Genomic DNA, 26,612 nt, shown 5'->3' with positions numbered 1-26,612 from the left:
TCATAAAAACGGCAACGTACGTCACTGCAACTACACCGATTTCATAGTCCAGCCACTCTTATTTATTCAATCAAAAATAACTTGTCTCTCTTTGCTACTTGTCGGTTTGTTGTCATTAGTCGAATCCAGGGCTCACCACGTGGAGGTTGACAACTTGAGCCCCTTGACAACTTGAGTTTATAACAGAGCTGGACTTAGCTTTTCAGTTATGCCAGCACTCTCCATCCCTCCTGGAGCAGACCTCTCAAGAAAGGCATGGGTCACATTGAACAGGATCAGATGTGACGTTGGCTGTACTGGAGCTAATCTGTTTAGGTGGGGGTTGCATAATTCGCCGATATGTGTCTGCGGAGCGGTAGAACAAACAATGCAACACATACTCCACGAATGTTCCATCTTACGACCCCCAAGTGGAATCACTGGTATTCGACAACTGGACCCAACTACCGTATCTTGGCTGCACGAGGAGGCATTGCCAATCTAAGCTGCTACAAGTCAAACGAGAGAAGAAGAAGAAGAAGAAGAATCAAAAATAAGATCAGAAAATTATTAAATTTTGTATTGCAATCCATTGCAATGCAGCACAAGTTTACAGTTTATAATATTGTGCATTTAAAATTTTCTATTGTATTTGCCTGTGTTACTTTGCATTGAAACAAATTGCCCAATGGCGGCAAAATAAAATCCTGCTTGGGACTAGCGGCGGATTGAACATTGCGACTTTGGTATAGCGCCTGTATTGCGAAGTCCACGCAGAAGTTATTTTCCAATGCAGAGCTAACTGTCATCAAATTGTGGTGATATTTAGCAGGTGGAAATATGAAAAGCACTGTGATAACTCTGTACTGCAGTTGGGTATAATGTGTTGCCAAAAAGCAAACCTAGTCATTGTTTTGGATTTCACTCATGTAAGCCCAAATCTCGTCGCTTGCTTATTTGTTGGACACGTGCAGAATTAATGCTTCAACTATATTAGCTTTGAGTCTGCAAAACGACCCAAACAAAGTTTCTTCTTTTAATTTTGGTTGGGACCTGGCGATGTCGTTAGTTCGACTGCAAATTGAGTCCCGTCCCTTGCGGGGTCTCTCGATGACAATACAACGAAAAATAGAAACGGTAATAGGAAAAAAAACGATACCACCAAGTTCATCGTCAGGTTTACTACCATTCAAATCTGAAAACCGGCGAAGATGTAAACAATGCTTACAAGAGGCTACTGGGGAAGTTGGTGCAAAGAAAAGTAAGCAGCTACCGGCAAACTGTAGTCAATGCCAAAGAGGTGGCCACTCGGTATACCAAATACATTCTACTGGATTGTGCCAAAGTTGTTTTTGTTTAGCACATGAGCTTTCGGACTAAATGTAAATGTCTGCAAAACCTTTTGTACCAAGCTAAAGATTGAAAATTTGTTTGATTAGTAGGCCCACTGCCATTGCATTCCGATGCTGCTTATCGTGTAGGCGTATATAGCGTAATATGCTGCCATAAATTTAATTGTATTTTTTCAAGTGCAAACATTTCAGTTATTTCATTTTTATATTGGTCATGATTGTATTGTAAACATCAATGCACTACAAAACAATTTGGCTTGTTAGTGTATAATTTTAGTGGTTAGTTATTGTCTTGTCGTTAGTTATCTTGCTGTTGCTGTTAGTTACTGTCTTCTTGTTAAACAGTGCGTATATTTTAGTGATTACTTACTTACACATTCTTTTACCATGTAATATTCACTAGTCACCTTGTAACAAATTCTGATGATTGATATTAGGATAATTTATTATCATCAATGAAAATCATCTGTGTTATATAGGTTATCTGATCAATTTCACGCGAAAAGAGTTGCGAACAAGCCCAGGATCAACAGTTTCGATTAGATGACAATTAAATCTACTGTAGAACAGTCATGGCGAATCCAGAATATCGAATATGATTTAGTTCTATTAACTAAAGAAAAGTGAAACAAAACCGATTTTCTGGTCGCCTATGTCTGTTCTCTACCATCTTTAGTGAAGTCGTACAGCTAATAGATTGCTGTTTTTTTCTTTCCGTCGTCTTTTGTAACGCTCAGTAGGCCTAATGACTGCATGGTCGATGGGAGCAACACATTGCGCTTGCCCGTACTTTTAGTCTCCAACTCCACTAGGTATGAATGGAGATTAAAAATCTTTTGGTTTGCTTCCCAAAACACTGCATAGGAAAACTTTTCCCGGTTCTCTATACTCATAATTTCAGTCGGAATCCCTTTTCGCGTAGCCTTTATAGTTCCGGCTGATGTTATGCTTCGATCTAAAAGCCATTCGGCCAACGTCACCGACGTATACAGTTTATCATAGGAAATGTTGCGTCCCCGTAAATCCATGTTTTGTGCCCTTGGAAAAGACATTTTGAAGCCAAAGCGAGCTGGACTTAGCGATCAACATTTTGAAATGCTTATGTTTCTGAAAGGAAATTGATGTTGTGCCCCTTCGCTCATTTTAGATGCCGGTATAAAAGTATTGACACGGCCTACTGCTTATAAGTACGGAGTGTTCTTGGGATGTCGATTTTTCAATTTTTTATTTTTTTATATTCGGTAGGCGTACGTTTTGGGCTTCGATTATGGATTTTTAGAAGCATTATAGTACGTGGACATCTAGCAGAGTGGTCGCTGTTTTGTAGTTAGACAACAGTTACGAACAAAGTATCATCTTGCCCTTTATCAAGTATTTTTCAACTTGTACTTCATGCAAAGAAGAGTAGTTGTAAGTCAGTACACATCCATTTTCTTTGAAAAGTAACTGTAACAAGTTACTTTTAAAAAAACGATAACTGTAACTATAGTTACTTTTAGAGCGAAGTAATTGTAACTCAATTACTTTGAAAGTAACCAGTGCCCACAACTGGAAGTCATGCTTCGCTCTAAAAGCCACTCGGCTAACGTCACCGATGTAGGCTATAGCCTACAGTCTATTTTCTAAAGTATAGCCTAGATATCTAAATCTTTAGAAAGTTAAAGGCATAAAAGATGTTAGAAATTGTTGCCCACATTCGATAAATGGATTCGTAATTATCAAAATAACTTATAAAATGAGACCCTGATTGTGACTTTTTTTTTAATTTTTTTTATTTACATGAACATTTAAGACCAGCCACCAAATTAATCCTTTTTAGCTTTGATTCAACGTCTGCAAATGTTTGTCTGGGCGATGCTGAGGAAAAAGAGGGTAGCTTCATTCCTAATGGATATAGGCGTCAGCCCTCCGCGATTTACAAGGTATCTACGCTCAATTCAAATGCTTCCTTCTCAGCACTTATGTGAAAGTTGTCGCCTTTTCGTTGACATAAATGTTTAATCAGTGGGAGAAAGGTTTAAAAATATTGATAAAGGTTTAAAAATATTTGGAAGATTTTGCTATGATGGATTTTATGGCCGGTGCATTATGACGGCAACAAATTACGATTTTTTTTGAGTTACGTTACCTAAAGCAGGTGATCGATGCAAAAAAACAAAACAAGTAAGTTACGTACGGTACACAGCAAAGAGGGATCAATGTTCTGATCTAATACTTCGAAAACCGTGCGTTATTAGAGTAAATACTCGTTTTTTTTTCTAGGTATGGCAGAGCCAGTAAATTCGCTCTCATAACGTTGATTCATTGTCTACGAGCGTAAACAAAAGAAATAATGGCTTGGTAGATTAACCGAATCAGCATTCGCATTGAAACGATGAAACTCGCACCAAGCAAGCACTTTCATGAAAAATTGTGATCTGTCCAGAAAAATGTGGTTAAATTTTGCAAGTGGCCTTTGAACATTTAGGGTTAGGCGACTGGAGAAAATTTAAGTTTGCAGTGATATGCCGTTTTTGAATGAAAGCTTTTTGTATTGTCATCGCCACTTCCCAGTTTTGAAGGTAAAGTAGATAAATGTGTACAGGTTTGTTGTTAGAAAAGGAATTTATAGATTGTGTTTGAAGATTATTCCCTAGAGAAGTCCATCTCGCATACGGAATTGTGACGTCATAAGTTCCAATTGCTATGAATCTCACAGCAAACAAAAATATTTTTTATTCAGCAAATTGACTAAAGATCAGCGTTGCGTTCAAACGATGAAATTAGTAGCAAGCGTTTTGATAAAAAAAAATTGACATCAACCAAGAAAATTTGCCTTGGTTTTGCGCGCCGCCTCTAAACTTTTCCTGGGGATGCTACGTTTACTGCAGCCAGTGATGGGCATTATCGGCGATAATTATCGGCGATAAATTTTTATCGCTTATCGTTATCGCTCAATTATTTTTTCAGTTATCGTTTATCGTTATCGCCAAAGGCAATATTTGATTATCGCCGATAATTAATCGCCGATAAATTTTATTTCGGATCAACACACAAGTTGAAAGACCATGAAAAGTAATATTTTTACTAGCCACCTAGTTAATGAAATTAAAATTGAAACCAGTTCTTCTTCAGTGCCTGAAGTGTGTGTGCACAGGTCTTTGTCAGGGGAGGGGGCACGCCCCCCTGCAGCGACGGCCCTGACAACACAATAATTTTTAGAGTTGCAAATTGCAATGCAATGAAATGCATGCAACAAGTCTCTTGTTGTTTTGCTGCAATCGGCAATCGCGAGTGAATTTTACAATTAAAATGTAAGCGCACAGGCGGTAGGCTACAAATTCCTTTGAAGCGAAGCGAAAAAAATTGGCAAGTGGTTTGTGAAAGTGTCGCAATAGGAGGCCGCTTTTACATTGGAAACATGGTCTTTCGCGCTACCTCACGATCAACTATTTTATTCTTGTGTTTTCTTTTTTGGTTGGAAGTGTTAGTTTTTAGAAATTGTCGTAAAAAAATAAAATCTCTCTCGTCAAAACATGAAACTTACCGGTACTGTTTTAAGCGCAGTAAATCTTTAGATGAGTGGATTAACTAAAATTGCAAGAAATTGCCTTGAGACGTGCGGTTACGTCACAAACTCAGTTTAAAAGACAAAATTCACACACAATAACAACACAAGATCGGTTATAGACTGTAAGATCGATTTTTTTCTAGCTTGGCGATATAACTTTAATCCAAAAATAATAACCAAATGCGTAAGTGCCATTTAACTTAAAAAGTTAACCCATTTGTACCGAAAGTGAAAGTAGGCCTACTTAAAAAAAATTTCGAAAAATTTAAATATTGCATAATTATGACCTAAAAAACATATCACAATTATTTTGTTCCTAATGGTGTTTGTACTTTTTGAGAAAAAAGCCGTCCTATATAATATAAGACGCTAGGCAAATCCGTTATCAAATTTCACAAGTTTCTTGTGCGTAATGCTTGCGTTATTACATTTTACTTATCGCTCAAAGTGATAAATGGGAAATGTTCATGTCTTGTCATGTCATTATTGTCATCGAGCATTTTATTGAAATGAAAGTTCAAAAAATATGAAGATAAAGATTATTAAAGTAACACAACATCACTGAAACAAGTCATTGCGGAATATGATATTGCTTGAAGCATTTGACATGCAGACCGACATCACATTTTTTGCATCTTGTAGTAGTTTTTGCATGACAATAGGCGCATCGAGTTGCGTGGTAAAGTTATGCTAAATACAGTTTACCTTTTCTCATTTACCTATGCGACATAGCCTACCTCAATCAAATATTTTTATTCCCACCGATACAGTGCCTATATTGTAATTCTTATCTCAACAACTCAGCATTCGGCCATTGCTTTAATGATGGTGTTCACAAAGAAAACAAAAAAATATATCTGAAATTATCAGTAAATTACGATAATTATGCTTTTGTTCTTAAACATACACGACCAATTTGACAAGCTTGATGGATTTCACAGTATGCACAATTTTACTACCAATAACGCTTAAGATTCCTGATTAATTTTTGCTGACATTGCTGTAAACAGCCCTTTAAGCAGAAAGCAAAATACAAAGTTTGGAATTTTTTATGGTATTTTCATTTGATTTAATTATTTTGCCTACTGCGCGTAAGCGGCAGTGTAACTCAATTGATAAAAGCATCCAACTGGTATCTGAAGGTATAATTATAAGCACGGCGGTTACCTCAGTGGTTTGATTCTGGATCAAGAGGTTGAAGATTCGATACCTACTGTCGCTGTTGCGATTCTATTCATGCATAACTTACAAAAAGTTTTGTCCCTTTACAGTATATTATGTTCGATTTTTCGTCATGTTGTTGAAAACAGTTCGTGCTGCATGGGATGGGGCAGCGCTAATCAAGAAAAAAAAAATTATCGTTATCGGACGTTATCGGCGATAATTTATCGCTTATCGTTATCGCTTAACTTTTTTTGATTTATCGTTTATCGTTATCGCTTTAGGCATTTTTCGTTTATCGATTATCGTTATTGCTTAACTGAAAAATGAGTTATCGCGCCCAACACTGACTGCAGCAATATGATGTTATTGGATGAAAGGTTTGTGTATGAAGTAAAATTCTCCTTCAGCACAAATGTTTGATTGACAACGCTAAACTTCAAGGCAACTAGAAAGCGAGTCGCACATTTTTGCGGTTTTGTTTTCAGACAGTTCTCGGCTAGCGCGACGCTCCATATGAGCAATAAAGAAACACACAATCTTCTCCGAAAAGAGCAATTTAGCAAAATTTCACAAATTGCATTTCAAAATGCATATGTTTGCATGAAAATTATAAGACATTGGAGGCCCAAATTTACACACAATAAAATTCGATGATATTTAGGAAAAGTCAAAAAAATCTGGATGTGTGGAGCCAGTGGTTAAGCCGCGACAGCAAATTTGAAGTGCTTGGTGCTGATTCAGCACCACCTGGGCAATATAGGGTTAAACCTAGAATTCAGTCATTATATTTTGCATAGTTTTCGCTCAGGTAAGCACTGCTTTCCTTGCTTTCCCTCACCGATCGTCATTGGGCTACGGTACATTAAAATCTAAACCTGCAGTAGCCTATAGCAGGGTTAAATATTATTCGAAACTTGCCCGTTTCCAGCAGGATTGTACGGCGTGCTTATGCTTGTGGCTACGCCACTTTCTTTAACACCTTTTGATGCAGTTACCTTTGATTCTCGCGGAGCCTATATCGTTGGGTTTGAGCTAGTCAGAAGTACTGTGCAGTTTTTGTCTTTTTCTGTCTATAGATTTAGTTAACCATTGTATTTTTTTTCAGATGTAACTTAGTTTTAAGTTGTATGTATTTTATTCCTGAAGAGGACATCTTGTGATGTCGAAAACGTTCGATAGGCCTACTTAATTTGTTGCGTAGTTTTATGTTTACGTAAATGTAATAAATTTGAAGATGTTAGGCTAAACTTGATCACGTTGCTCGGCTTCGTATGCCTATGGTTCAACTCCTCTTTCTAACAAAAACTGTTTTAGGCTACGCCATTTCTGTGCCTTCGTGCATTCTGTTGAATGGAAAACACGCTTGAATGGAAAACACGAAAAGTAGCTAACTTAATTTAGTTTGTAACACATTTTCTCTTTTATGCAATTCGAGATAACCGCAAAGATTGCAGTGAAACATCAAGATTTTGCTTCAGAACTGGCTAAGTTTCTCAGCAGACGTAACATTTTGCAAGCTTAATCCTGCGGTTTGCGCACCGGTAGGCTACTTGTAGTTAGCCTATGGAGGCTTTAAACCTCTAACGCAGATCAGTTTACCGAGATTGACAGAGTGAAATTTCCTGTTGTTGTTGTGACCAGGGCCGGATTTAGCTGATGGGGGGCCCGGGGCACTTTTAGATCGGGGGGCCCCCCGTGCAAAAAAAATTTTTGCGCCTACGGCGCGAAAACCCATCTCTACGTCTACAGTAGCATCAGTCCAGTACTGCACAACATTTTGCAGAAACTTTAAAGGCCAAAAGGAAAAAATAACACAAAATCACATTTTTTCCACATAGGGGGGCCCTTCAAAAGTCGGGGGGCCCGGGGCAACTGCCCCCTCTGCCCCCCCCTAAATCCGGGCCTGGTTGTGACTGTTGTTTGAGAATTATTCCATCTACTGTAGCCTATTTGGTGCTGCTGGAGGAAAACAGCCTTTACAATGTGTTGTTCAAGCAGGCCCGTAGCCAGGGGGGATTTCTGGGAAGCCCCCTTGAGCCGAAAAGGTCCACATTTTGGAGAAGGTGTAGTGTACATTACATCACTCGATCAGCTACCTAGGATCAGCTGAAACCTTCCAGATAGTTCTGAATAAGAGGTTTCTGGAAGATAAATGGAAGACTGTACAATAGTAAAGTCTTAAACTTTGATAATTGCTGCGTCATGATGCCTTGTGTTGCGCTAGTGAGTGTGACGTGGGTTGTTTATCTCGTGTTTTCTCGGATACAGTGTTACGTAATAACCTAGTTAATCTTTCTTGCATTCTACCTACTGGATAAATTTTATTAATAATCTTATAAATGTGAACGCAGTTCTCGTTCTCGTGATAAATAAAAGATAGTTGAAGTGAGAAGAGGCAACGGAATTGTGGACGTGTATTGGTTTTGTGTCGGTTATAGCCTACTTTATGCTGAATTACAGTGAAATTCGCTGAAGCTTACATGTACATTGTTGTAGTTTGATATAGACAAGGAAAGTCTCAAAGTAGCCTATATTGTCTTATTGTATCTGTGCGATACAATTATACACTGAGCATACAAATGGCTGACGTAGCCTACAGTGCAAAACTGGATGGTGCATTTTGTCTTCCATGCGCTTTGTTTCTGCCACAACAGCGAAGAAAACTTGTCAATACTTTGGTAAACAAGCTTTGTTTTTGTAGTGGATTGCATGTCTTTGCATGTGCAAACGTTCTAAATCTTATCCCGACCATAGCATGCGCGACAAAGAAGGAGTTGACTTCATGGATGCAGTACGATTGTATGAAGATGATCTTCCAGCACCTGAGATGATGCAGCAAGAGTTTTTTTCGCTGGCAATATTACTGGAGAAAAGAAACCCGCCACCCTAGTAGGCTACTTGTGCAGAAGCACTCAAGTAGGCTATAGTGCGCAGTATCCAAATATTGACAAATTCAAAATTCTTTTATCATAGCTGCTGCCTGCCTATATGATATTTTATTAAGTGCTCTTTTGATTACGTGGAATCTTTGTTGATGATCACATTGGTTCCCAGGGGCGCCGGAGCGATTTTTGACTGGGGGGAGGATCCTATGAAAAAAGGGCACTTTTGTTGCTAAAAAGCCAATTTTTTTTTTAGTTTTAAGATAAGATATAGCGATAATGCTGGGCAATTCGTTAATCGTTTTCTCCCTATTAGCCATATAAATCGATGCAAAGTATAAAATTTGTAAAAAGACTGCCGGATGGATCAGAAATCAAACGAAATTACGAGATATATTAAGCACAATCAAGAAACTAAAATGGTCTTGGGCAGGTCATATAGCAAGATATCAGGACAATAGATGGACTAAAAAATTAACAACATATGGACACCACGAGAAACCAAAAAAAAGAAATGAAAATCAAAAGTAAGATGGAGGGACGACATTGACAAACAATGCAATACAACCAACTGGTACCAACTAGCACATAATCATGTAAATTGGCATGAAAAGGGGAAGGCTTACGCTCTGCAGTGGGCTCTCACAGGCTGAAAATGATGATGATGATGATATAGACAAATATCAAACCAATCCGAAGTATCCGAAGTATCAATCAGAAGTAATCCAGAGATCGGAAGATCGAAACACTGGCCTTTGTCCGTAGTTACTTTTCGTAATGTCTTTTTAGACATTCTTTTTGGGTCAATAATACTTTTAAAGAAATAAAAAAGAGTCAAAAGGCATGTAAATTTCACTCTGTGTGGAGCTACATGTACTTGAGAGGTTAACTGTTATTTTTTTATTCACTTGTTGATTCATTTATATCAGTGTGTATCCTCTGGGGATCCTTCTCTTGTATCATGGGCCAATCCTATAGATGTTTGCTGGTACACCCCTTCATTTTCTTTGAATTTCAATCCGAAGTAGGCTACCTTTTACGCGCGTCGGTTGTTCGAATGAACTTATTTGCAACAGCTTCTGAGTCAATGACGTCCATCACCTGCTTGTGAATAGTCGCAAACATTCGGTGTTTAAACTGTTGTATGTCATTGTGGTACGAAGCCATGTTTTTACTCGCCTCATGGCGCGAAAACTGCCTTCAGCATTGACCGAGACGAGCGCGATTGTTCGATAAATGCACAAAAGTTTGTGTATTTCCTAAAGACAGTCTTTGTTGCTTGTTTGAAACCTCGCATATCGTAGACAATTTTGTTATCTTAAACTTAGACAATTTAGGCTAAAAGCGATAGCAGAAATTGTTATATTGCAAATGTGCAGTAGCTTACATGACCTTAAAAGGGCATCCGCCCCTTCTGCCCCATCAGCTTCCGGCGCGCCTGTCGGTTCCACTGTAGATGTGCTATTGTTAATGTTAAAGTTTTAGCCTATGTTGTTTATTTCGTTTTTTTTAATGTTGACAATTTAAAGTTTGTTTTGTTTGTTGGTCTATATATTATGTAGGCTACTGCCACTTCATATGTTTTGATTGCTTGCTTGTGGACACGCCAACAAGAAAGTGTTTTCAAAAGGTCCATGTTTTTGGAATTGAGAGCCCCCCCTTGAAAATGTCTGGATACGGGCCTGTGTTCAAGTGCACACCCCGTTTCACCAACCAGAGCTGTTTACTTTTACTGTTTCTTTGTGCACTAAGTCGTGCGTCAACCAACTGAGTTATAGGAGAAGACTTGCCTGTTTCAAGTATTAAACAAGTTTGTATTTAACAATTTTACCAGTTTCTTTTTATCAATTAAGCTAGCCTATTTGCTAAATATTCAAAATCACCTTTACAACTACAAAAGAAAGTTGGTAGCTTGAAATATATAGGCCTAACTGGTGGTGGGCCTACCGACCTGTGTTTCAAGTTTCAACCCAACATTTATAGCCTATGTAAAAGTTTAAAGCCTATAAGATTAAAGTTCTGCAAGAATATGTCTAACTTCGACTCGGGGCTGATATGCATTGCTTTCTTGATGCTGTCTGCATCTACACAAGTATTTGGAAACCAAGAGGAAACAACATCGGGTGAGATATGTTACAACATTAGGCCTACCTAGTAGTGGGATTCGGCCAGTTACTTTACCGCTACCAATACGTCTCAACCGGTTCAAGTCGAATGTGTCTACTAATTCTCAAAAAATCATAAAGCATTTTCGTTGTAGCCTATGGAGAAATGGGATGGAAATGCTGACATTGAAAGCTGATGTGTTTCTCCTAGCTCGGGCATCCGAAATAATTTCTGGAGATTAGTTGTCAGTAAAATACTGCAGTATCAAAAAATGTGCGGAATGCATTCAATCCTGTTTTAATTTAGCTTATTATATGTGAACTTGCAATTATGAATATAATGAAAAAACGTGCTGTGTTAACCGATCACCACTTGAACGATTGCTAAAAACTCTCTTTGACAAGATACTTTCTTGGTTGCGACAAGGTGGCGAACAATATGATCACTGAAACATCTCACTGACTCATTTAGACGACGTTTTAAATAAATTTACTTGTGGACAGGCCCGGATTTAGGGGTGGGCAGAGGGGGCAGTTGTCCCGGGCCCCCCGACTTTTGAAGGGCCCCCCTATGTGGAAAAAAATGTGATTTTGTGTTATTTTTTTTCTATTTGGCCTTTAAAGTTTCTGCAAAATGCTGTGCAGTACTGGACTGATGCTACTGTAGACGTAGAGATGGTTTTTTGCGCGGGGCCCCCCGATCTAAAAGTGCCCCGGGCCCCCCATCAGCTAAATCTGGTCCTGCTTGTGGAACTTGTTTTTTTGTATTTTATTCTAAAGAACTGAAACAATAATTGGCTATAGGCTACTGCTCAGTGCTGGCTATAATCTAGCTTAAATGTGTGGTAAAAAAATACATTTACAGTCAAGGTCAGGTGTCACAGGAAAAGGTTGGTTTAGTGACTTTCTCTCCGACAGATCGATCGCTAGTAGGCTAGTTGAGAAATTTTCTAGTCAATCACAATTATTAAGAAGTTGGAGACCTCTGGTTTAAAACATAGAGTTGAGTTCCACCTTTGCATCTTTTTCATGTCATGATTTTTGTTTTCAGAAAACTTGGATTTAATTTTTCTTTTGGATGGATCAGGATCAGTGGAATACATGAATTTTGAATTGGTGAAAAGCTGGGTTATTGAAATGTCAAACTTTTTTGACTTGTCTTCTGGAAAAACTCACATTGGAGTCATTCAGTATTCATACGCCATTTCCAACAGGTGAAATTGAATAGTTTTTACCTTTTTCCACTTTTTTGGTTCTTGAGTCTCGACGAGTAACATTTTGTGATTGTTCCATGCGCTCAACTTCAACAGATGCTATTGTTCGTAGGCTAGTCATCCAACCTGTAGAGCAGAGGTGTCCAAATTACGGCCCGCGGTCCAGTTATCGGCTTTCGAAAATTTTTGAAAATATAATTGAATATGGTCCACACGAGAAGCTTGAGCTCAACGCAGTTTCAGCACTAGATGAAGCCAGCCATGGAAAAAGTGCTTCGCAACTGTTACCGCTACCAAACAAAATTCAACAAAGAAAAACTTTTACAGCAGGTCACTTGAAATGGCAGCACCCCAGCAACGAAAATTATTAGCAAGAGAGTGTAGAAAATTTCAAACACGGTGCAGCAATGATTATTTTTTAGAGAAATGTAATCTCGCCAAACACACGTAGAAAAAATAAAAAACTCTAACTACAAAGTATATTTTTAGTGGGATGGGGTGGTCCGTTTGAGCTAAGCAATGGTACAATCAAGTGAGAAAAATTGCACAGAAAAATTAATTTAGATTCGAGATCTGCGAAAAATGGTCCAATTAAGCTGGTACCGTAGTCCAATTAAACGTGGGCCAATTAAGCGGGGTTGATTGTATGACTGAAAACGTTTCGTGACTGCCTTCCCGACAGCATACAGTCTTATGGCTAAAGCCAAACTTTAAGGAAAAAAATGACTGAAAATGTAATGCGGCCAGCCAAGTCTCACGAATAGCAAAATGCGTCCGGTGGCTAAAAAAAACTTTGGGCACCCCTGCTGTAGAGCTTCGTTAAAAGAGAATAAGCTAATTATACACTTGGGTCTTTGACCAAAACTTTACATCTCACCTTATAAATACCCCGAGCAACTGATGCCAAAGCATTCTTTTGTGCGAGCTGTGCTTAAAGTGAAAATAACCATTCAGTGGGCATACCACGAATGCATAGCCTACTACTAACACCAGATTGCACTAGCACAATAAACTCAGGGCCCGATTAACCATGAGGCACACGAGGCACAGGCCTCAGGCCCCCTGGCTTTGGGGGCCCCCAATTTTTTTACCTTAGTACCGTAGGCGTCAATACTTTTATAGGTTTCAAGCAGTGCCATGTAAAGGGGGCCCGGACCTCAGGCCCACCATCTCAGGGGCCCACAAATAATAGATTTTTGCGTTTCAGTAAAGTTTTTTTTGAGTTGCTAAAGTTTACTGCATGTACTTGTCCATTAAGAAGATGATTTAGGCCCTTATTATACTAAAACATCTCAAATTTGGGCCCTATTATACAAATTTGGGCCCTAACTACAACGAAACATCTCTAAAAACAAAGTTAAAATGCGAATAACGTTAGTAACATGATCTGCAGAATTGTATTTAACATATAACAGGTTTGATGCAATTGAATATATGAATTCAAAAAGGGCCCAATTGCCACAAAGTGTTTTTGGCACAACTGTTTTGATTATTTTGGTCATTTACATTTGTGGTGAAACTTTGATAATGATTATATATATGCTTAAACATACTGGTAAGAAGCATCATACCTAAAAAGTTCACTCAGTGAGGATTCTGTGGAGAAACTATAAAGAAGTTGAATTGCAATTGCTGTAGTTGGGCCCATTTCAAAATCAATGTAAAAATTGATAGGGTATTTTTATGTGTTTGCCGATGTGTTTGAAAAATTTTGCTGTTTTTTAAAGTATCATTTAGTTAAGAAGACATTGAAAGAAATCGGAAAGCACAAATAGTGAAATAAAAAAAAAAAAAAACTGGAGGGCCCTTTGTTGAATTCACATATTCAATTTCTTTTCATTGAAAGAAATCGGAAAGCACAGAAAGTAAAATAAAAAAAATGGGGTTAGGCCCTTTGTGAATTCACAGATTCAATTTATTTTCACCAATAAAAGTGTTTTGTTTTAAAAAATTGTTCATTTTTAACATTTACAATACCATAATTATAAATATCCTTGACCAGTGATGTTGCGAGCAGGAAAATCTGTCCTGTACTTTTAGCAGAAACGTTCTTCTGTATTTACTTTTTCTGAATATATGCACATGAAATTGCTCTTATCTTCAAATACCTTATAAGCCTGGCATATCACATGTTGTACGGTACAAAACAAAAATCATTCTTAACACAAGGGACCTGTTTATTCTTGCCACTAACCTAGGCTACCATACCCTAAAAACTTTAATTAGACTTGACTGCCTGCATAAAATTATGAAAGCTTTGCCTTGGAATGAAATAATGTTGAATAAAAATAATTGAACATCTGATCCTCAAAACGCTTTACATTGCTTTTGTTTACAATTATTACAATGTTTTTATCTTGGTTGACAGAACAAATAATGTTGCCAGATAAAAAATAAAAATGGGGAAAAACAATAATGTTACCAGATGACAAAATCTGAATGGAAATTAATAATTTCTACAGTTTTGGTTTTATCTGCGCGGTACCGGGCGGCAAAGTTCAAACAGTCAAAATTCTGTACGATGGTATTACCGCGTCGTGACCGATATGTTTGATATGTTCCATTGCCAGTATTTTTTTTTATTAGAAATTGTTAACACTTTTGGCTTTCATTCCGAGCAAAGGTGTAGCTAAGAAACGATAAACCTGTGTTTGCGGTTACTTACACTTGTGTTGTTTTCTAAACTGGTGAGAAAGTCTATTGAAATGAACCACATTTCCATGTCGGTGCAGTGAAAATAATAGGTCTGCTAGACGATAGAAAACCCAAAATTATTCTGGCCCCGGGGCCCACAAAGGGTTTAACACAGCACTGGTTTTAAGGATCAATTAATAAACTCTGCTAGTTCAAATTCAAATGTAGCATATATTTTGCTAGTGTTTCAAGTATGAAATTGAAATGAGCTCAATTTCCAATCTGTTAGAGAGATTTTTCATCCAATAATTTTTGTAACAAGTATAATATAAGAGTGTTCATCCTGTTAGAAAGTTGTAGGTAAATTGGCTGAATTATAGTTTTGCTTGAACTATTTGTTAGCCCATATTTCATCATTCGCAGAGACTACATGGTATTGCATTGAAAGCGATTGCCAACAGGGGCCCCTAAACTTAGCTGTGCCTCGGGCCCCCGTGAGCCTTAATCAGGCCTTGAATAAACTTGATGCTAAGTTTATCAGTGAAACTAAAGTCACAATTTAATTGATAAGTCTGATGTTGTTTTCAAACAAACAACTAGATATTATTTATTTTGTTTTGATACAGGCCACCATACATTGGGACTGAAATACCACTTGGTCCTCATCGGAACCAAAACCAGTTTAGAGTAAGTTTTTTGTGAAGAATCATTTTTCTACTCTACTACTGTTACGAACAGTTGTTCCCCAGATTAAACGTGACATAAAACCGTTCAACCGTTGAAATATAATTAACCTGGCGTCTTACGTCATAGAACATTGCTGGACATGATGAAATGTTGCATCATTCACGTCCTAGAACATTGCTGGAAGTGATGAAATATTGCATCATTCACGTCCTAGAACACTGCTGGAAGTGATGAAATGTTGCATCATTCACGTCCTAGAACATTGCTGGAAGTGATGAAATATTGCATCATTCACGTCCTAGAACATTGCTCGAAGCAATGTTGCCACTATCTTGTCATGGAAAAGTACTAGATTTGACTGAAAATTGACAGTAGCGTATAGCCATAAATTTGTAAAGGGAGGTTTTGACAAGGGCGGGCGAAGCCCGACAGCGTTTTTGCCTGAGAGGACACCCAGCGGCGGGGGGTCTGGGGGGCCTCACCCAGAAAATTTTGAGTATTTACTTTGAATTTGGTGCATTCTGAGAGCATTTTCAACAAAAATGTGGGTATGAATATTCCTGTAAAATGGTGCTGTCAGGTGGCATAGCAAAAGAATAAGATCATGTTTTCTTCGGCATTTTTCGGAAATAAAGCTAAGTCTCTATGTTTTCTTGTTGCTAATTCCTGGCTGAGATGTTTGAATGTTTGGTATTGGCAAAACTCGCTCTTTCAATCCAGTTTTGTTTAAAATTAGGCAAGTTTTTTTTAGACTGAAAGCATCATTCCCAAGCATAAAGAGACTGAAGGCATGATTTTCAATATCGTGATGTCACACGCGTGCCAAAGGGGGAGTTGTAACCCCCAAACCCCCCTGGCTACGCCACTGGCCATTGATATCCCAGACGTCTTCACGATATCCCAGTATGGTTTTAGTTTAGACTTTATCCATTTTTTTCTCACTATAATAGGCTTACAGAACACCATGCTACATTGGCATACCTGGGGTGGGGTTGGTGGATTGGGCCATGTATTTCGTATTAGCTTAGTCTATAGAACAACATTGTTAATTGCTCTGACAGTGCAATCCAAAACATATTAAATGCCTTAATCTACGTCGTTAACTACTAAAACATTTTTAAGGGGGGGGGGGGGGGGGGGGGGGGGGCCATGGCCCAATGCCCCCCCCCCCTGCGTACGCTAGTGGTTACAGTTATAGTGCAAAGTTAAATTTACCTTACAATTTTCATTTTATGTATATTGCAGATATGTAATTCCTGATGAGGACACACGTACGTGTCGAAAACGTTAGAGTTTATTTTTAATTATGTTATATTTGTGTATGTAATATATCATGTTAAACCCGCTGAAGTTACTTTGTGTTATTTCTCTATGAATCTTAAAAACAATGATAAAGCCATGTTATTTTATTGGCTTCTTTTCATAACAACTTTGCTTGTGTTTTGTTTAGGCGCTTGTATCAGCAATAAGCCTGCAAGGACTTTCAACTTACACGGCACATGCGCTGTTGAAATCAATCATAGATTTCAAGTCATCCAGTCGCTTCAACGATACTTCAACAAGAAAGGTGTTGATACTTGTGACCGATGGAGCGTAAGTTGTTTACCGTATGTGTTTTTTTTAATTGCTTAACGCATCACAGTTAGTCTATGTAGGCTACTTCTCATACTCTTGATGACAATACGCCGCAGCTAAACAACTCTTAAATTTTTAAAGTTTTTTTGACCGTGCCAAATTCTTTGCATTAAGTAAATTACAGTATTTCGGTCATGACCACGCCCTTTTACGTTCTCATTTTGTCGCTGCTTCCCTTTTTTATACCCCTGTTGTGTTGTGCTGTGTGCAACAGCCTAAGTCCTAGGCTACCGTACTACTTTTGTTTTGATGATCAAAAATTAAAATAAACTGAACTGAATTTTAATAATAAATTAAAACACATAATAGTTTGGTGCAGTTTTGTGAGAGTAGCCTACTTAGCCTAAAACTCACATAGGAAAAATGTATTTTTTTTATTTTTTATTTTTGTATAAAACCGCATTAGGTTTTATAGGTATCGTAATCTATTGTTTTTAAAAAGAACATTCAGCAAAAACTGTATTTTTTCAATTTATGATGGCTTTGAGTTTATTGTTGTAAGTTAAAAAGCTGTTGTTTTTCTTTTAACTAGTGCTAATGACTTCCATTCACTACCTTCTGCTGTCGAACAAGTCCGTGACGCAGGAATCACGACCTATGTTGTTGGAGTAAGTGATAGAGTAGACAAAGAAGAACTAAAGGTAAGTCAATGTCAGTTATGTTGTCTGCCCCGTTAGCTCAGTGGTTACTCGCCTGACTCAAGATCAAGCGGCGCTGGTTCGACTCTCTGGGTGTGTGCTGCTTGAGTAACGTATTTCAGGACTGCTCTCCATTCAGCGGCACCTAATGGGATGGCATAATTCTCCAGCAACAACACTTCAACAATCGGAAACTTCACACTCTCAATCTCGGTGACTAAGCCTGTGTCAGTGGTTCAATGTCTTAACAAATATGCGAAACTGTCAGGATCAAGCTCTCAAAGAAGCTAGCTTTTCCAGTCCAAAGATAAAGATAAAATCAATAACTCAATCAGTAAAACCGTGCTGAAACCGAATTCACGAAAACGACCAGTATGTCGATATTTAAAAACTTTTCTTAAGATACTGTATATGGGGTGTGTGGTGTGCAAAGTAATACCGGTAGCCTACCATAAATGAAGTTTTAGTGGGTTTCAGGAGAAGTATAACCAACAAAGTGAATCAGACCTGGAATTGAGAAATGAAAACAGCTACACTGTCATCAACCCAGATTGTTAAAGCACATAGGTCTAAGAAGTACAGTACTTGTATATTTAAAAAAAAAACTTCACTTCTTGTAAGCGAAAACAATTTCACAGATTTTTGTTTTGTTTATAGTTTCGGAAGAGTTTGCTTTCTTGAACCAAAGACAGGCAAGACACAACACTACAACAGGGTTGAGCATTATAACAATATGTTTTACATATTTACAAATAGTTTTAACAGTCGAACGTTTTCGGCATAACTTAACTTTTTTGCTTGGTTTCAGTTCATAGCTGGTAACGACACCGACAAAGTAGTCACTGTGACGTCTTTCTTCTCGCTATCGCGAATTACAAACGAATTATCTGCTTCCATTGGACAAAGACGAGGTAATCGCATTCACGAGTGAGCCACCGAACTGCATCGTTTTGTCATGGGTCAAGTATTTATCGTTAACATTAGATTGGAATGAAAACCAGTGTTTTTGTCGTATCTACAGTAGATGACAAAACTTCTGGTGGTTGAAGATTAGACTAAGTGGACAAAAAGGTAAGAAATCCAATGTTCGTGGTGTCGGACTGGCGTACCAGGGCTTTCGAGTGCCGTAACCAGCGCTTTCACTACTTGGCTATGCAGTCAGCCATTACTGAGAATGGGAAATACAAACGTAGCCAACGTAGTTGCTTTCAATATTCTGTTCGTTTTTCATTAATGCAATAACTAGAAAATAAACAACAATATGCTGCAAAGGGTGAAACACACAAATAACGTCATTTTACATCAATCCAACATAGAAAACGTAAACACAAGTTTGCGACCTTGATAAGAAATAAAAAGTGCAGTCATCATTTTCAAGGAAACGACATAAAAATACAAAATTTCAGATTAAATTTGGCTTTTTTTTAAAGCTTCATGATGTTAAAACGCAATTTTTCACTTGGGGAAGAAAGTAAAGGTGACATTGAAATATAAATTTTGGCAAAATTTATTCAGACAGTCACCAAAAGTTAGAAAAATCTGGAAAAGTTTGCAGATTGGGACAAATGAGACAACATTTCTAGATAGCCATGGCCACAGTAATAAAACTGCTTGAGGCAACTGACTAGTTGACCGAATGGTCGTTTCGTTGTTTCTCTATCAATAACAAAACCTTTACATTGCATGTATTATTGTTTTATGTCACTTTTGTGTTTTGTTTTTTGATAAATAAACGATTGATTGATTGAAACTGAAAATGATTTTAATTTTATTACAATTTCCAGAAAACTTCGACTTAATTTTTCTTTTGGATGAATCTGGATCAATTGCACAAGAAAATTTTAAATCGATGAAGAATTGGATTATTCAAATTTCCGACATTCTTGATTTGTCTGATGGAACCATTCACATTGGAGTTATCCAGTATTCACAGGCCTTTCTCAGCAGGCAAAAAGAAAAACATTTTTTCATGTTTCCACGTCTTAAAATCCAGAATAACTTTATGAAAACAAATAATTTAGGAACAAATATGCAGAGCCCATAAAGCTTCAACTCTGTTTATTGAACGTTTCGAAAACTACTGTAGCCAGTATACGTTTTATGCTTCTACCAGCAGCGTAATATCTGTGTATATTAAACTTTTATTTGCACGGAGCCATCCACACAGCCGTTTACTTACAAATTACTTAAAAGTAATTCCTAATGAGGACACACGTACGTGTCGAAAACGTTTGAGTTGATTTTTTAATTATGGTATATCTCTTTATAATAAAACATGTTAAACCCGATAAAATTATCTTAAGTAGGCTACATCAAAATAAAATATTCTAGCTCAACTTACATGGGACATGTTACAAATTCACTAACTAAATTGTGCTTTCTAAACAGGCGACTAGATGATCAAACATTCCTTAAGACTGAAATACCACTTGGACCTCACCAGAACCAAAACCAGTTTAACGTAAGTTGTTTGCACTCCTCAAATTACTCTTAAATTCTGCCACTGACGTGGTCGTAGTCCGGCATTCGCCTAGGTCCTCCAAGTAGTTAACGCTTTAACATATAGGCTACACAATTCCCAACATAGCATAAGCCAAACCATTGGATGAATTTTAATTCTTAACAACAAACGTTCGCTTCCACTCCTCAGTTTGATGGTTGAGTTCTTGAAAGCTGTGTTTAAGTAACTTTGTTAGTCCCGTTGGCTCAGTGGTTACGCGCCCGGCTCAAGATCACGCGGCGGTGGTTCGACTCTCGGGGTGTGCGCTTGAGCAACGCATTTCAGGACTGCTCTCCATTCAGCGGCACCTAGTGAATGGAATAATTCCCCGACAACAGCACTTCAACAATCGGAAATCTTCACTCTGCCAATCTCGGTAACCGGCCCTGCGCCAAAAGCCTCTACAAGTATGCGAAACTACCAGGAATAACTTATCAAGGCTTTGTCAATCCGAGGATGAAGATTCAAAACCAACCAACTTTTGTCAAAGGCAGCTTGTCATTCAGCGCCACCCGATGGATATACAGACAACAACACTTTGCCAATCGAAAACTTCACACTGTCTATCTCGGCGACCGTGCCTGGGTCAGTAGTTTAAAGCCTCTATAACAATGTTGAGCTGCTAAAGTTAACCTTTTAAGTGACTTTCTCAATCTGGAAACAAAGATTCTCACAGTCAATGTTAGCTAAGTAGTTGTGCAGGAAGCTTTTGATTCATGCTAAAGTTGCCGATGCTTACGTACGACAGACTTTTTATTCAACTTTTGACTCCTTTTTTAATTTAAGTTCTTGTTTGGTTTATGTTTAGGAGTCTGTATCGGCAATACGACAGCAAAGACCATCCACTTACACGGCACAAGCACTGTTGGAATCTATCATACATTTTAAGTCATCTGGTCGCTTCAACGATACTTCAACAAGAAAGGTGTTGGTACTTTTGACCGACGGAGCGTAAGTTGCTAACGTGATTTCATGCAAATGCTCTAGCCCAGGGGTCACCAACTGGCGGCCCGCGGGCCGCATGCGGCCCGCCACGCTGTATCGCTGCGGCCCGCGGAAAGTATCAGCGTACAAGCAGGGCTGGATTTCAGCCGGAGCGGTCCGGAGCGCCGCTCCGGAAGCTCGATCAAAAAATTGACTTCTCCGGAATGGCGTTCCGGAAGCTCAAATATTTTATACTCTTATTATGCTTTGCCCTGTTCAGTAAAAGTATATCCATAATTCTTGATGAGTCGAACACGTTAAATCGGGTATTTACTCTGATAATATATCTTCGTACCAGTCTTGACGGAAGCGAACCTGTGAATGTATTTGTAGATCTTGTTGAGCTCGCTAGTCTTACGGCGAATGGCATCTTTGATTCCCTGAAGAGCTGCCTAAAATCATATGGCATGTCTACAACATTTTTATCTTCTTGTTTGATTGGTGTTGTATGTGATGGCGCGGCTGTGATGATAGGTTGCAAAAATGGTGTAGCAATATGGCTTCGTGATTAATTTCCAGACATTGTGGTGTGGTATTGTGCAACCATAGATTGGAACTATCGGTTCGTCATGCTGTAAAATCAGTCAGTAATTTGAATCGATTTCAATCTTTTATGGACAAACGCTTTAGCCTTTACCACGCTTCTCCTAACAATAGCAGGGAATGGGTGAATGTGCAGCGGCTGTTGAAGTGCAGTTGTTGAAAATCGGAAGAGTAGGCCTACTGGACACACGTTGGGTAGCCTCGAGTTTCCGCACAGTTAGTGCCGTCTGGAATGATTTCCCAGCACTTGTCAAATTTTTCAAAAAAGGGGCTATTAGCAACACAAGAGATTCTCGGGAACGTGCGAAATATCAAGGACTCTTGTCGAAAATAACATCCACGGATTTCTTGTTGGACTTGGCTTTGATGTACGAATACTCGCAAGAATTATCCAAAATAGCCTTTGCCTTGAACTGTAAAACAGAGCATGTAGGCTATACTATTTGAGATGCAGATAACAAAATTAATAATTTTGCAAAATTATTTGAAACACGAAGGAACGAACCCGGACGACAATATGGCATTGCTGAGGATGCTGAAGAAAACTTAGAGTTCAAAGGTGTAGAATTACATGTAAACAATTGCAGAAATAGCCCGCTAATTAATCCCCGCATATTCTACACTGTAAATCAAAAAGTGTAGTTTTAACCACTTCTAGGGGTGGTCTAAAAATTCCACTTCTACGTTTTCATTCCCACCCCATAGCCTATTGGGAAAGATGGTCATTTTCACCCTACCAAAGGGTGATATTTTCCACCCAACAGAGAAGGGTGTATAATCACTTTGGAAATTCCATCCAAGATCGCTTGTTGAATTCAACAGGCTTGTCATTTATTAACAGCTGAAAAATACTTGATTCAACTATTTGGCCAGAGGACACAGTAATGACACACGGAAAAAACGAAATCATTGAAGTGGCAAAGAGATTACGCTTAGATGAACGCGAAGCTGCTGTGAGAGGACTTCGTGAATATATAACTACGAAAAGAAGATCCCAGAGTCTTCAAAATTTGATAGCGTCACTATAATCCCTTCCAGTTTCATCGAGCAGTGTGAGAGCGGATGTTCACAAATGAACTTCATACTGACATCTGACCGTGCTTCTCTACACACTGTAACTGTTTCAAGTTTACTCTTTATACGAATGATCCGTCTTACACTGAGAAATTTTTAACCAGCGAAGTAGGCTATGTTGGATCCTGATTACGCCATGGACGTAACCCGGCAATTGAGACCCGAAGTCGCCAGAGGTTTTATGATTTTGAATACGATAAGTGTCTTAAAAATTGTAGGCTATAACTTGAAAAATCAAAAGTGGAAAAAACTAAAAACAAATTTTTTTCTTTTTTTTTGCTTGGCTATAACTTGTATTTTTTTGTATTATTGTTTCACTAAAATATGAATATTTGCATTGAACAACGCTATACCATCTATAGACCATGATAATTACTTTAGCAACGTTTTAGGTAGGCTACATCAAGTGTGTTGTTTCAAAATCTTATAAAGACATATTTCTGAATTTCTTCTACGGCACCTAGCGCATTTGGAAAGTAACAAACTAGCGCTCCGGAAGCCAATCTTCTGGAAATCCACCACTGCGTACAAGTATAACCAAAAATACTTTTTTTGAGGAGTTAAAGAGCACGAAGGCAAAAATACTTACTGGGAAGCATATTTTCGCTTTGCATACGATTCCACCGACCGACCAATCAGATTATAGCCTAGTTCTAGGTGGGGGTTGCTTAAAGTTATTCCAATGCGATGTCCAGCCACATTGACCCAGTGGTTGATTAAAACGTCTGGTTTCGATTTTCTGTGAGCATAGAGTTGCTTATTTTAAGTTTGCAAATATCATGTAAACACTAGTGTGCGTTTCACCGTTATTGTGTTTCACGAGCAGTAGGCTATTCTCTTTATGCAAGTTTTTGTAGGCAAAATAGGTCGGTGTGCCAACTCAATTTATAATAAATTGGCAAAATATGGAACGCTTCACGATTTTGCGTGTCATCCTTGCGCAGGGACCATGCTAATCTTCTCTGTATCGTTCCAATTTTAGTATATGTACTGCCAAAGCAAGTACTGCAAAATGTTGTTAATCAACAAATTCTTGCCACGCTAATAAGCACCACATGTGACAGTTGTCTATAATAAAGAAAGACGGTTTTATAGACTCTCACAAAAAGAATGAAAAACCAACTCATTGCTTTTTTTGAGGGAAGACTGTTCATGAATTACGATAGAATTACGATTTTTCGCTGATTTCCACAAACGTTTGTTTCATGGTGCCTGGTGCCTTTTTCCCTGCTATTGGAGATATGTTTGCAGGTCACTATTGTTGCCTGTATTGCGATGTGTCAAACATTTCCTTGTTTGCTGAAATTGTTAATTGCAAGATATCATTTGTGAAGCGAAGTGACAACACCACTCTTGCTTGGCGATGAATATTCTGATGAAACCACTCGCCTCGCTATAAGTGCGCAAAACAAGTGGCCATTGTTAAAGAAGTCAAAAGTGTTGTTAAAGGAGCTTGGCCTGGTTGTTCGACTAATTGTAGCGTTGTTCGACTAATTGTGTTGCTGCGGTATTCTAAGACAAATATTAACAACATGTAACGCTGGATACTGTGTACGAAATCCGTTATTTTCTAGCATAAGAGTCAACCTACCTAAAATTGTATTACTGCGGCCCGCCACAGCTCTCCTTAGTGTCAAAGTGGCCCGCATGCAAAAAAGGTTGGTGACCCCTGCTCTAGCCAGTAACCCTGAATACATTAACACAATGCAAAAACCAGCTGATTTGGTGCTTAGGTTAGGTTAGATATAAATGGGATGACGCAGCGGATAAGACGTTCGCTTTCCAATCATGTAATCCTGATTCGACTCCCGACTTCAGTTGGTTGTTGAAAAACACCGCTCACCTGTACCGAGGGTGTATAAGTAGATTGGGTGGGCGTAATTGCTGAAGGAAAGGAGGTCGAAAAAAGGAATTGGCCACCTTACTCTTGTTAGTGCCGAAGGCTTAGTATAATGAGAACCTTATCTTCTCTTCCACCGATGCTTGGATCAAGTATGGGACTCATCTTTACCCTTTTTCCCCTTTAGATATAAATATATTGTAGTGGTTGTTACATCGATCACAAATTTCTGTCACCAGTTGCGAATAAATTGTTTAATGTAAACAAAAAATTTAAAATCTAGGATAACTATGTTTTTCATTTTGTTAACAAGTTTGTTGCTTCTAGTGCGACCGACCATGATCGACTATTTTATGCTGCTGAGCAAGTCCGTAATGCTAGGATCATGACATTTGCTGTTGGAGTAGGGGATGAAGTGAATAGGGAAGAGCTAGAGGTAAGTCATTACCAAGAAATCTGTAGTGCGAGTTTGTCTTGTTAAATTTGTGACTTACAAATCGCGATTTTGCTATATTTCAGCTGATAACTGGTGATGGTGGATATGCTGGTAAAGTGTTTGAAGTGGAGGATTTTGACTCGTTATCATCAATTGCAAATGATTTATCCATTGGAATACGCCGCAGTGTCAGATTTATGAAATAGACTGCATCATCAGCCAGATGGCTTACGAATATCCTCATCAATTTAGAGGCCGTTGTCATTGGAAATGTACATCAAATTACTGTTGCATATCAATTTTAGCATACTTGCCAGCAGCAGTCTGTGTAGCTAGCGTATAGTCTACTTTCCAACTGAACTGTCCCCGCATATGGACAAAACCGAAAAATGCTAAAAAACCGCAAATTTAGGCTAAGCATAATCACTTTGAAATAGTTCATTCAACTAAGTCAGTGGTTTTTAACCTTATTCCTTGTTGGCACCACTTTGAAATCACGAACCAATTTTTGCACCCGCTCCTAGAATGGCTGCAAATCAATGGTTATATACAAATCCGAATATTGATTGAAAGCCCGGTGCACAGGCTTAGCTCTTCGTACATCATTTTACAACTCACCTTTATAGTGGTTCAACAAAAATAAAATAAATAAAACATAATTATTATTTAGTACCCTCTGGATCAGGTCTCGCACCCCTTAGTGGTGAGTGCACTCCCTCTTAAAAACCTTGAACTAAATCATAATAAATTTATTTGTTTGTTTTGAGTATAATTAAGCTTTCCTCATAAAATCCTTAGATAGCAGCTTGATGTAATTTTGCACTCAAATTCAGTGAGATTGAATTTGATAGCTATATCATCGTTGGCTATATCATCAAGGCTTTGTTACAAGAGCATTGTAACAAAGCCTTGGTTTCGGGTTTATTTTGTTTTACAATAAACTTTTTGAAATTTTTTTCAATATATCTAAAGGTATGCAATAGGTTGAGTTTCGCTTTTAGCAGCATGATCGTTGCTTAGCCTACTTCAGTATGTAGATTTTAACGACCTGTTTTAGCCTGATGCTGCGAGTTCGCTGTGGTAATAGCAAATTGCACTAGCTTTCGAAACACAGTTCCTTAAGGGAATTATCATATTGTTAAAGGTAATCATAATTTCTATTTATCTCTATAACTGCTTGTTTGTTTCAATTAACAATAATCTTGTGGTTTTAAGTTTTTTTTTTTTTACATTGACTGCCGCGTCACCCATGTATGGTCGACAGCCTATGTTTCATTCAGGTTTGCGTCACCCATATATTGGCCTGTCACCCATTTTGACCTGTGGGGCTATTTTTGGAAAATAGGCTTGGGAGTCAATGGGTTAAGGTGAAAGTCAATGAACAATACTAATTAA

General features: G+C 38.2%; 1 protein-coding gene and 1 non-coding gene across 2 annotated transcripts; one reads left to right on the top strand and one right to left on the bottom strand.

The window, feature by feature from the left end:
- Positions 1-10,956: 10,956 nt before the first annotated feature.
- LOC145764416 (matrilin-1-like) lies at positions 10,957-25,423 on the top strand. Its single transcript, XM_082576031.1, has 11 exons — positions 10,957-11,050; positions 12,084-12,246; positions 15,507-15,567; positions 17,018-17,160; positions 17,735-17,843; positions 18,649-18,751; positions 19,625-19,763; positions 20,229-20,301; positions 21,149-21,291; positions 25,109-25,217; positions 25,301-25,423. The coding sequence occupies exons 1-11, from the start codon at positions 10,957-10,959 to the stop codon at positions 25,421-25,423; spliced, it is 1,260 nt and encodes a 419-aa protein (XP_082432157.1).
- On the bottom strand, positions 23,841-23,947 carry LOC145765759 (U6 spliceosomal RNA). Its single transcript, XR_014288634.1, has one exon. It is a non-coding gene; the product is annotated as a U6 spliceosomal RNA (small nuclear RNA).
- Positions 25,424-26,612: the final 1,189 nt, after the last annotated feature.

Source organism: Aplidium turbinatum, chromosome 2, assembly GCF_918807975.1.
Source record: "Aplidium turbinatum chromosome 2, kaAplTurb1.1, whole genome shotgun sequence".
Lineage (NCBI taxonomy): Eukaryota > Metazoa > Chordata > Ascidiacea > Aplousobranchia > Polyclinidae > Aplidium > Aplidium turbinatum.
This window is presented reverse-complemented; position numbering and strand designations above follow the sequence as displayed.

Excerpts from the sequence above, each read along its gene's own strand:
- LOC145764416 (XM_082576031.1), top strand. The coding sequence starts at position 10,957 with ATGTCTAACTTCGACTCGGGGCTGATATGCATTGCTTTCTTGATGCTG. Across the intron at positions 15,568-17,017 it reads GGAACCAAAACCAGTTTAGA|GCGCTTGTATCAGCAATAAG; the intron begins GTAAGTTTTTTG and ends TGTTTTGTTTAG. Across the intron at positions 25,218-25,300 it reads TGAATAGGGAAGAGCTAGAG|CTGATAACTGGTGATGGTGG; the intron begins GTAAGTCATTAC and ends GCTATATTTCAG.